This window comes from Macrobrachium nipponense, chromosome 6 (genome assembly GCF_015104395.2).
Source record: "Macrobrachium nipponense isolate FS-2020 chromosome 6, ASM1510439v2, whole genome shotgun sequence".
NCBI lineage: Eukaryota > Metazoa > Arthropoda > Malacostraca > Decapoda > Palaemonidae > Macrobrachium > Macrobrachium nipponense.
The window spans coordinates 29,785,312-29,798,247 of record NC_061108.1 but is presented as its reverse complement, the minus strand read 5'-3'; the positions used below and the strand labels follow the sequence as shown (position 1 = coordinate 29,798,247).

The 12,936-nt window shown below is 35.6% G+C and overlaps 1 protein-coding gene across 8 annotated transcripts in view; it reads left to right on the top strand.

Moving 5' to 3' along the window:
• Positions 1-12,936, top strand: part of LOC135216055 (glutamate receptor ionotropic, kainate 2-like) — a 60,572-nt gene that overhangs the window by 36,419 nt on the left and 11,217 nt on the right. For 6 of the 8 annotated variants that reach the window (XM_064251030.1, XM_064251033.1, XM_064251032.1 and 3 more), the window contains 4 exons: positions 79-111; positions 1,347-1,528; positions 9,508-9,604; positions 11,904-12,095. In XM_064251030.1, coding sequence (XP_064107100.1) covers positions 79-111; positions 1,347-1,528; positions 9,508-9,604; positions 11,904-12,095 — 504 coding nt within the window. The remainder of the gene's footprint in view (positions 1-78; positions 112-1,346; positions 1,529-9,507; positions 9,605-11,903; positions 12,096-12,936) is intronic. The other 2 variants (XM_064251035.1, XM_064251034.1) reach the window with 1 other exon arrangement.

The window sequence follows — 12,936 nt, the reverse complement described above, 5'->3', positions numbered from 1 at the left end:
CATTTATGATTTATATCCAATCATTTCACTTTCCCATATCTTCAATAACCTGGAATGACTTTTTCTTTTAACTTCCAGAGACGCCAGTACATGGATGTTATAAATATAGGGGTAAGTGTTTTCATCATTCGTTTACATAATCAAATTCTTCTTCTTTTTTCTTTGGTTTTTCACTGGATAACTTTACGTATATATAAACTGCACTCGTGAAAGCTTTTATTCACATAATAAGAGAAATTTGATAAGTTGAATGGGTATATTTTCATGTTACTATGCAAATTGAAGACTTACCATCATGGTGATTCGTTTGATGATTCTGTTGAGAAGACTCGGCTTAACAGCATTTTCATGGCATTGAAAAATCTCTAGGAACGTTGGTATTCAATAATTTCTAAATGGCAAACCGCCAAGATGACAACGGTAAACAAACAAGGCGTGATTTGACCTCCAGCTTACTAGGGACGCGTGAAAGATTTTCCCCGACGCATAAGTTGCAAACATTATATTCCTAACTTAACGTGAAGTGGTCCTCGTAATTAATACTCATAATTAGTGCTTCACGTACTAACAACAAGGATAAAAAAAAGACAAACTGAATACGTTCACATATTCTCAGATATAAGTAGAAATAAAAATTGAACAGAAATATAGCCTCGAAATTCAGAGCATCAAATAAAATAAAACGTGCTAAAATCTACAGTCAAATATCCCATTGTTTCACCAACGAAAATGAAAAACATATGCTATATTTCATAAGAAATATATTTTTATTCTAATAAATAAATCATAAATATCCTATCTTAAAATTCATGTATCTGTAACTCTATGCAAAACACCTTTTCAGACCGTTTGAGGCTTTCCTGCCACCCCACCCCCCAAAAAAATAACAATAACAAAGTAGTTTGTAGGCTTACCCCCGAGTAATCGAAAGTTTTAACGTACAAGCACCTATAGAATTTAACTACAGGTAGAAGCCAGGTCATATAGGGCTGCAAAAGAGAAAATTCTTTACTTTTATAAAGTGAATAAGGTGAAAAAATAAATGGTTGATGAAAAATAGTTAGGTTATTTGTGACAGCCTCTAAGTTCTTTATTATTCATTTCCACAACATGGAATTCTCTGACATACCTCGTATTTCCAGTTTTCATACGATGCAAATTTTTCGTCAATCAAGAAATTCCTTTATCTCTTGCTTGTCTTACTACAACCGAGTTTGACTTAGCATAAAACAAAACTGTGTAGATCCTTCTGAAATAATTAAACAAAAGATGAATGGCAATGCAAGTTCATTAAATTCATAAACGTTCCATTAAACGAAGGAATTCTGACTTCCCCGAACTCACAGATAACGACGTGGTATTACGTGGTCTTAGACAACGTAGTCAGCAACCAAAAACTAGCGAATACCATGGAGGAAGGCAGCATCTCGATTCTTCTGCGTCCGTCGCTCCATCGAGCTGAAGACTGGGTCGCCTACACTCTGATCTCGCCAGGGGACGGGACGCGCTTTTTCCAGGTCGTAGGAAAGTAAGTGCACCGTGTAACGCTCAGCTCTACCTACACAGTTATCCCTGTGCAGGGAAAGCTGAACGTTAGTGGGGTTCAGTTTTGCTTGCACAGGCCATAAACTCACAGGTATAACTAAATGTAAGTGGGTTCAGTTTTGCCTGCACAGGCCGGCTGCCTTGGGAATTAATACTATTAAAGTGGTTTATAAAGAGGGATGAGATATCCAAATGACGAGATTAACTTGACAGTTTATTTCACTTTGTAAGGTAAGTCACCGGAAAAGAGTGCGATGTTACGCTTTCTTATCGAAAAGGTTATATCATCAAAATAGTAAAAGCCAATTGAACAAATAATTAATTCTTTGTAACAATAGGATATGGAAAAGACAAACAAAACTATCAATTAATTCACTTGTTTCGTATTCACTTCATGCACAAGCAGAGTCGTTTATCCCTTAAAACTTTTTATGAGTAAATATGAGACACAGGACAGTATTTACCTTAAAGTCAATTAAACAATTGCGCGACAGATATGAAAATGGAGGAAAATGTAAGAAATAGTCAGTTTTGTTGGTCAATGTCTCTACACTTCTGAGTACTTTATCCATTGTCTATTGAAACTGTTTCTTTTCATTTCTGTGGATATATATCCCCTTTTATTTACATATCTATATATTTGCACGTGATACTACATACTCTTTCTCACATTTGGACGCTGCATTTTTGGTAACATTTCGGCCATCTGCCATTTTCTCACATTTGGGGCATCTACTGTAATACACTCTTTGTTAATTTCTCATTACAGCGTTTTTTTTTTCACATAGCAATATAATTTCTTTCGCATATTAGTTTACTTCACTTATGAAAACGATAAATAATTTGTCTTTTTCACCTTTCATCTATATATATATATATAAAGATAATTTTTTAAAACCTTGTGGGGCATTCTACATCTATTCCATTTTCTCACTATGGTCATATCCCACATATGAACAGTTCATGTGTTTATTGTTTTTCCATTTCTATGGAAAAAATAAAGATATGGATTCTATTCACTTACTCTCAAGTATTATTCAGCATTGTATTTTGCCTTCTCATTCGTGCATTCTGCCATTTTCCTCAAGTTTGGGGCATTCTACTGTAGTAACAATTAGTTGTTAATTCTCATACAGCGTTATTTTTTCATATAGCAATATAATTTCTTTCGCATATTAGTTTACTTCACTTATGAAAACGATAAATAATTTGTCTTTTTCACCTTTCATCTATATATATATATATATATATATATATATTATATATATATATAGATATATATATATATATATACATATATATAAACATGGGGAAAACCCCATGTATTCATACGGTAAGCGTGGACACGAAACGGAAGGCAGACCCCATAACTCCATTATACACTCAGGCTCTCTCTCTCTCTCTCCCGGCAATCACCCCATCTCTCTCTCTCTCTCTCTCTCTCTCTCTCTCTCTCTCTCTCTCTCTCTCTCTCTCTCTCCACCTCTTTCTCTCCATTCTAACAGGTAATGAAAATGAGAGAGTTGCATCATAACATAACGTTTATTTACAATAATAACTAAGTCGATTAACTAAGTAATCCAGTCTTACAGACTAACTTAAAACAACTCATTGTCAAGTCACCCAAAAGGTCACACCTTTCCCTGGGAACTCTGTCCCACCGAAATCCAGAACCATCTGCCAAAGAATACAGAAACACATCCCGGTAAGTACACACACAAGTTTAAAGACAAAGTCAATAAAATGGAACATCTTACAAGATATCAAACAAGCCACCCCTTTGGCTAAAGTAAAGGTAACACTTACCCATTCCCAACCGGAATATCACTCACTGATAAATAAAAACACTTTGGCATCTGCCATCATGGCTTCGCCTTCCTCCCCGAATGTCTGTGCAAGTCTTCCCATAAACTTGGCATTATGATAGAAGAGGCGCACACGCACATACGAAGTCACACTTCGACAACGCCTCGCGGTTCTAGCTGCATCTAGTTTCACAAAGGCACTTTGGGAAGAGTTCATAAACTGTCGTACATTGACTTCCTGAACTAAGCACTTTTATCTCACGCCATCCCCTAGAAACTCATTGATCAGCTATTCTCAGGTCGTTACTCTGCCCTGTCCTCCACATTCCATAGGTCACAGAGAACGTACGAACAATATATTATTAATCAAAACCCTATGTCTTACAGATTGCTCGGCCTCGCACCTATATGCTAGCCCCCGCCTAGCAAAATTGCTTATATAATATAAAACATTGGCCGGCTTAAAATAAAATAAGTAAAACTGCACGTCTCTGGCATTATAAAATAAAGTCTTATCACAGCTGTTTATCTCCCAATAACACACAAAACGCATTTTCTCTCATATTTTCTGCATTAGGATTCTTGAATATCCCTCTTCGCTTGTCTGCAAGTAGCTGCACAGACAGTAGACTGTAGCAAGCTGTAGCAACTGTAGGAAGACGGAATGCCTCCCTCATCGTAGAAGACTCTCACGGCTTCTTGTAGATCCCCAAAAAAACACGCTGTAGAATTCTCGCGATCACCCATCATGGAAATACTTGTAATCACCCTGGACAACATGGCAGCAACCTCTCTTCACGGCTGGTGGACGTCTTGCTGGTGTCGGGGAACGACTTTTGGGCGTTAGTATGTCAGTCAGGTCACTGGTCAATCTAAGAAAATTAACCCAAACATACTACCTCTATCAAACAACGATCTCAAAAAGGTCAGAAATACTAACTGAACGTCTCCCAATTAACTCCCTTAATATGACTACTAAAATGATAAGTCATTATCGCAACTCTCTAAGAAAAAAAACATCAAGTTCTCCAACTCAATTCTCCAAACTCACACATCAGCACACACACAACTCAGAAATCACAGCAACTCCACAGAATTCTCCACTCACACTTCGAACTCGAATGTGCTCACAAAAAAAAAAAAAGAAAAAATTCGTAACGAGCTCAAGAAAGAAAAGAATCACGTAACCCCCAGACCCAAAAAATTCTCTCTAGTTCTGATATTTAAACAACCCACAAAATCAGCAAAAATCTCCTACTTTTAACAGCAAAAACCCCTCTACTGCTCAATAATTAATCACAATGAGACTTAATGTCAAACTCCCATTTACGTTAACAATAACCCTCGAAAAATTACACCTCCCGGTAAAATCAAATCTCCCGTCCAAAAAAGAAATGCTACTTAAGCTCAATCCCCAAATCATATCTCTCATAGGAAAAGGAAGAAGAAAAAAAAAAAAAAAAAAAAAAAAACCATGATTCTCAGAAAAAAAAGGTCTAACTGACACATTTCACAGAATTAACTCCAGGATATGACTAATGTTTCAAAAATTCGTCTCGAAGACTTATTCTCTCAACATGACTTTTCCCAAATTATATTTCTCCAAGAATACACCTTGTGAACATAAAAAATGCACACACATCTCCATATAACTCGTAATGCAGTAATGCCATTCGCCTCTAAATAGTCACGAAATCAAAAAAGAGAACCACAGAAATCTTCTCTCGACTCGAAAAAAAAAACTCCATAACCACAAAAAAAAAGAGAGTCACCCGCCCAAGATTAATTCCAACTCCATTATGAGACATCATATCAATAATAACACCACTCCGGTTATAAAAATATTTCCTCCATTTGGTTAATAACCAACCCCCTTATATTATTCTCTTATTTCTCCAATAGCCACATGTCAGTAAAAAAAAAAAAAACCACTCCAGGAATAGAATAATCACCTCTATTTCGGCAAATACAAAATATTTACCTCTATTTCCCCAATAACTCCATGTGGAACAAAACAAGGCTCCAAAAAATATATATATATCTCCAAAAAAGGAATATCAAAAAATGAAATCCCATCTCCAAAAAAAATGTGCACTCAAGGCATCTAACTCACACACTCACAAATATTGCCCCATAATCTCCAAATATGTGTCTCCATTTGCAACAAAGATGGCTGCAAAATAATTGAACTAAACATAGCTCATACCACATTGGCAAATATCAAAAATGGCCAAAAATATACATCTCCCATATATTATATCTCAAATATAACTCAAAATCAATAATATACCTCCAATTATCTCTCCAAAATAATATATCTCAATTATATCTCAATTCTAACTCCAATTCTCCAGAGAATAACTCAATGTTATAGTAAAAACTATAAAAACTCACTCCATTTAGCATAACTGCTAAAAAAAAGGCAAAAACTCGGCATATAAAACTGTCTAGAAAGTTCTAGAAAAAAATCACCAATGTGCCACAAGTCATTATAACAGAACTCCAAATTCACAGTGTCTAAGCAAAGACTTCCCCATATGCACTACGACATAAGCCACTAGAAAACTTAACCAAGTTTCCTATCTCTCACAAAGTTGTCACAAATACAACAAAGGTATTGTGCAAGAAAACTCACAATTTCTGAAACACAAATATCTAGAGAAAAAATGTAGTGCCATTACGTATGCATTCAAAACATGCAAGAAATTCTCCCCTATATTACTCTATAGCATCAAATAGCTAAAACACAAACACGTTCCTGAACAATGACTCTAAGTCATGAACTGAGACAATATTCACACTAACTGGAGAGAAAAAATAAATTCAAATTCACCCTTGGTAAAAAAAACTTGTGTCAGCGATGGCTAATTTCCAAAAAAGGAGAAAAGAAAAATCAACGGCACCATTAACTAGCTCCCGTTAACTCACTAGATGTCAAGCAATTTATCTGCTGAACTCATAAAAAAAACGAAAAAAAAAAACTAAAATAATGTGTTGTTAGTTTTCCCATAATCACAAAAGATTTCACCTCCCTTGACAGCATTAAAACACCCACGTATTAGTATAAAATAAATCAGTATCAAAAATATCATTATCACAAAATCACCAAAAAAATTGCTATCATCAAAATCATCAGTATCAGTACAAAAATTATCACCAATGTTAATGCTTGTCCATTCTCCAAAAATTCAGCAAAAGTTCAGCAAAATTTCACACAATTCACCAAGATTCAGCCAGATTCACCAAGATTCAGCAAAACTCATCCCCGTGAATCACTGAAATATTCTCCAAAGTTACAAAAACTCAACAAATAATTAACACAAGACTTCTCCCATTAATTCATTGTAATAATTCTCCTTGAATAATTATCTGTAATAATTATTGACTAATCTCCCATGAAATATCTCAAATCTCTCGCAAAACAATTCTCCCGTAATGATAATTATACTTAAGCAAACCTCCCGTGACACATCTCAAGTATAATATTAATAAAATAATAGAACTCTTCATAGCAATAATCTCAAGTAAGGGTGAAATTCAAATAGCATACAACAGTATTGCTGAATCCTATGACACAATTTCTCCAGCATGCAACACCATGACATAACACCATTGCCACACAACACAGATACAACACCAATCATCAGCATTTCAAAGTAATTTCTCCAACACAATAAAAAAAATAATCTGTATCCCCCTTATATTTGTGTCTTTCAAGGCACAAAGAAACATATAACACATCCCGTGCATGTTAACTACTTTTCCCCTCATTCTTGTAAAAGAAAAATCTCTTTTCATTTCCTTTTCTCTTCATCCAAGAGAGAAAAAAAAAATCTCTTATCAATCAGCTGATATCTTAGCATTCAATGTCAAGGCCAAATCCATCCCCAACACAAAGAAAAAAAAAAGGAAAAGGGGAAGTTCACCCACACTGAGAAAAAAAAATTTCTCCCCCCCTGAGAACAACCCCTCAGTCGAGCGGCAGAACAGTCCAAGGCATACCAGTAGTATCCCCCATCTCGCAATACCCTCCCCTGCACTATCTCACGAGTGAGGCTAGTGGTACCTCCCATGCTACTATCCCCCCGAGGGATGCCCGTACACCCTCGCAATGCAAGGCGCCTCTCTGCAGAAATGTGCTGAGCCCTTAAAATTGTGGCCGCTCTGTGTCACTAAGCCAAATATGCTTATCTAAGCACAGTTCCCATGCATAGAAAAATACACTCCTATGTTTTAAACAAAGACGAATGCATACGTCTATTACAAACACGCGTGAATAAAGAAAACACGTCACTATGGGGCAAAGACAAGAAAAATTGTTGACCTCTTGAACCAATCCCATAACCCTGAAATATTTAAACAAAAACCCACTCCTTTTTGATAAACAATAGTTTAACACTCACCACTCCATAATGGGAACAAAAGGAACTCGAAATTCTTCGTAAAAACGAGTAAATCTCGTCGGCACAATACAAACGCGACCGGTGAGATGACTCCTAGCAACACTCCCTTACAAACTAGACTGAGTGCTTGTCTCACGACTCCCACCCTGAAGAATCTCGGTACGAGCAAATTTGATGACCCTAATAGAAAATCTTTCCTCATCCCCCCATCTCACGGACGGACATTTTCTCTACCCCTTTTTTCTAACTGGCCAACCATCCCTTCATTGGCGTTCCTAGGCATAGAAAAGCAAGAAAACTTTCATATCCCCTCTTTAACCGTCTGCCACACTATCAACATGGGGGAAAACCCCATGTAATTCATACGGTAAGCGTGGACGAAACGGAAGGCAGACCCCATAACTCCATTATACACTCAGGCTCTCTCTCTCTCTCCCGGCAATCACCCCATATCTCTCTCTCTCTCTCTCTCTCTCTCTCTCTCTCCACCTCTTTCTCTCCATTCTAACAGGTAATGAAAATGAGAGAGTTGCATCATAACATAACGTTTATTTACATAATAACTAAGTCGATTAACTAAGTAATCCAGTCTTACAGACTAACTTAAAACAACTCATTGTCAAGTCACCCAAAAGGTCACACCTTTCCCTGGGAACTCTGTCCCACCGAAATCCAGAACCATCTGCCAAAGATACAGAACACATCCCGGTAAGTACACACACAAGTTTAAAGACAAAGTCAATAAAATGGAACATCTTACAAGATATCAAACAAGCCACCCCTTTGGCTAAAGTAAAGGTAACACTTACCCCATTCCCAACCGGAATATCACTCACTGATAAATAAAAACACTTTGGCATCTGCCATCATGGCTTCGCCTTCCTCCCCGAATGTCTGTGCAAGTCTTCCCATAAACTTGGCATTATGAATAGAAGAGGCGCCACACGCACATACGAATGCACACTTCGACAACGCCTCGCGGTTATAGCTGCATCTAGTTTCACAAAGCACTTTGGAAGAGTTCATAAACTGTCGTACATTGACTTCCTGAACTAAGCACTTTTATCTCACGCCATCCCCTAGAAACTCATTGATCAGCTATTCTCAGGTCGTTACTCTGCCCTGTCCTCCACATTCCATAGGTCACAGAGAACGTACGAACAATATATTTATTAATCAAAAACCCTATGTCTTACATATATATATATATATATATATATATATATATATATATAATAATATATATATATAAAGATAATTTTTTAAAACCTTGTGGGGCATTCTACATCTATTCCTTTTTCCTTTTTCACACATTGTCATATCCCACATATGAACAGTTCATGTCTTCATTGTTTTCCATCTTCTATGGAAAAATAAAGATATGGATTCTATTCACTTACTCTTAAGTATTATTCAGCATTGTATTTTGCCTTCTCATTCGTGCATTCTATAAATTAAGGCCTTGGTCACTTACCTCATACCAGTGTGTGCAACTATGAAATAATAATAATAATAATAATATAATAATAATAATAATAATAATAATAATAATAATAATAATAATAATAATAATGTTTTATTAAAAATAATTGCTGCCTCAGCCGCGTTAATTTTATCAAATTAATGCAGCTGAGGTAGGAATTGCTTTTAATAAAATATGTTTAAAAGAGGGTTTACTTTAAGCATACAATAATAATAATAATAATAATAATAATAATAATAATAATAATAATATAAATAATAATTTTCTTTAGATGGACGAAGACCTCAGGTCTGAAGGTGACGAAGACCATCTTCCCGGCCGAGTCGATGGACTTCCTGGGCCGACATCTGATTATCGGTGTCATTAACGTAAGTATAGTTAATTACAGGGTCTGGTTAATAGTGTCACCAGCAAAATCATTCGGTTATTCGTGTTAGTTGTCTTCCTGCGCATTTGTAAATTTTACATATTTTTATGAAATTTACTATATGTTATTATTGTTCTTGCACGGTATATACTGTTATCAACTTATTAATGTTGCTTTTTTAATGAACAAGTACAGTCTTCAAGTGTTACTCTACCCAACGACACCCCCTCACTACCAGCTAGTCATTTACGTAAATTAATCGGTAAATATGTTTTACGTATTCCGATGAACTTTTGTCGTCAACTTAATACTGACTGTGTAAGTAGCTATTAGTATTTCAAATATTTATGACGACCACTTAATGTCATCAGTGAATAGGCGAAGTGTATTACAAGTATAGTTTTAGTTCGTCATGATGAATATGATTGCTATTGACATGTAAAGAGAACGGGCAAACAAATATCTTATTACTATTACAATAAACCTTTTTACTCCTTAGGATAAGTAAATATGTTCGTAATAGCCTTGCAACTATATTTCTAAATGTTAGGTCACGAAACATATTACTATAACAGGGCCATTATCACTAATGATAGTTATTATAAATGAATGTGAGCACACTCTGTCACCAACTTGATTGTTTTTGGCTGTAATGCCAATTCTGAGATATGTTTGGCGTCCTTTTCGTTAACCGATATGGTTCTTGCACGTTTACAACGATATATTATTACCATCAGTTATTCATTGCTGTGAACACAGACCTTGCCTATAATCATCAACTTTTTTAAGTTTTCAGAGAGAGTATGAATTAGTCTTTCTACGTGTAAAAACAGTTTATAACATTACCATAAGTAATCTTACAAGTTACAATCTCTCTCTCTCTCTCTCTCTCTCTCTCTCTCTCTCTCTCTCTCTCTCTCTATATATATATATATATATATATATAATATATATATATATATATATATATATATATATATATATAGTATATAAACTATATACATATATATTCAATAATATATATTATATATATATATAATATATGATATATATATATAAGTATATATATATATATATATATATATAATTGCTAGATATCTTGAAAACGAGTTTTACTCTTTAGAAATTAAAACGAATATTTTATCGTCACCAACAAATTATATTTATATTTTCTTCGATATGTTTAGTAGGAGAATATATTATATGATTAGATCATTCAAAGTCAGTTACCAATCAGTACTACTCAACAGCTGAGTTGACGTTGTAATGTAGTAATTAATGTTCCGGATCAGAATTAATTACGTGTTCAACTGGTTATCAAGTGTACAGGAAATGTTAATCCTTGTCTGTGAAAACAAAAATGAAAAAAGGATATCAAATTTTGAGAGGAAACGACATGAGAACTTATTGAGACTAAGATGAGGCCAAATTGTACTTCTCGTAAAACTGTCTTTCACATATTATAGAAAAGACAGTATACGACGTCTTCACAAAGATGAGAGAGAGAAATTCCCTTTCATGCATTAAAGACAATCAAATTTACAAAAGGGATGACGCCTTAGGCTCACGTAAGAGGTATTCACCAAGAGGGAAGTAACTACGAGACCAGTTTAAAGACTCGTCTTGTGTTATGGGTCTAAACTCGAAACTCCGTGTCACAGGACAATAGGGATTTGCTGATATTACTGATCGCTAACAATTCGAAAGTACCGAGTTTTATGGCTCCTAATTACTTCACGAAACCGACGGATTTACAAAGAAATGGCGATGACACTGCATTTTACATATTAATTTACCTCCAGTTCTGTAGGTGCTAAGTTTATCCATGGAATAGTCAGTTATTGAGTTAAAGAGCAGAGACGAATTTGCTTGTATCCTGATTTAGCAGAAAGTCAGAGAGAGGACATCCAAAATCGACAGATTTCAAACCCTGGTGGTTAAGTGTCTCCCCGCGAAATCTGTTCCTTTCCTCATTTAGTTTTAAGTCCTTCAATGCAAAACGGAAACCATGAAAATCACGATGAAAGCATTGGTGATATGAAGTCTAAATATTAAGAATTTGTATTAAGTCAGCCACGTAACATGCCCCGAGTTGCCATGTTGTAACTTTGCTCCGAGTGCCATGTTGTAACTGCTTTCTGCCAGGTTTGTCGATTAAAAACTGGGTATTTTAACCTAATTCCCACGGCATAAATTTTACCACGGTCTGTGTCTAAGAATTCCAGACTGTATATCCTTAATGCTCTTAAATACATATATTATACATATAACATGTGTGCGCTTTATAAATCTACTTTCAGAAACCAAGGGTGCTCGAAATTAAAAGATCGGGTGAAGGCTCGCTGGTGGAGATGGTCGGTTACTCGAACGACATCTTGAAGATCATCCAGAAGTTCTTGAATTTCACAGTCGAACCAAAGGAGTACTCTACCTGGGGTCATGTGCTCCCAGACGGTACATGGGACGGTGTAATTGGTGACCTCATGCAAAAGGTGGGTTTCTCGTGGCGAAGTTGCCTAGGGAAAGCATGTCCAGGATAATTCTCAAAATGCTAGTATTGAAAAGTTACGAAGACTTAAAGAATGGTGAAAATCTTGATCAGTGTGAACCCCAGTGTCCCTCTAATTGAATTAGCTGAATCTTAAGTATAATTATGTTTATGTTTTTACCCTTATATTTACGGATTTATATATGGCTTGATTTGAACAAACAACCATTGCATTTAGCAACGGTGAAAGACAATATTCACACTCGCCACTACTGGTAAGCTTCAGTCGATTCCGTTATACAGGATTCACTTTCTTATTTGTGTAAAAATTCTGACTTATTACTGATATATAAATCGCCTTGTTAATTAGCGAAAAACAACGTTTGATCAAAATATTCCCAAATTCCTAAGGAATATGGATTGAACTATAGTCAGTCCAGGGAGGAAGACGAGGCAAGCACTCGGTTCGGATAAAAGATGTTTTGACATACTCGTATGTCTTTTGATATACGAGTATCCTGTAAAAACTAGAAATATCACATAGGCTCTGATATCGTATAAACCATAAATGGCAGTTTAATGTCACCCTTGTTAATGCTATGTTAACAATCGTCTGAACATTAATCATTCGCAAAACCTTAGCGAGCTACCCGATGACTCTGCCACCCGTTCTTTGGTTGAATCTCAAATACTAGTACAGGTGAACGGGTATTAAGATTATTGCCAAGAAGTACATAGCATGGAATGATGTGGGTAGACAAATACAGATATGCAAGAATAGTAACTGAATCATTGAGTTTACACACACACACACACACAAATATATACCTATTAGATAGTTCATA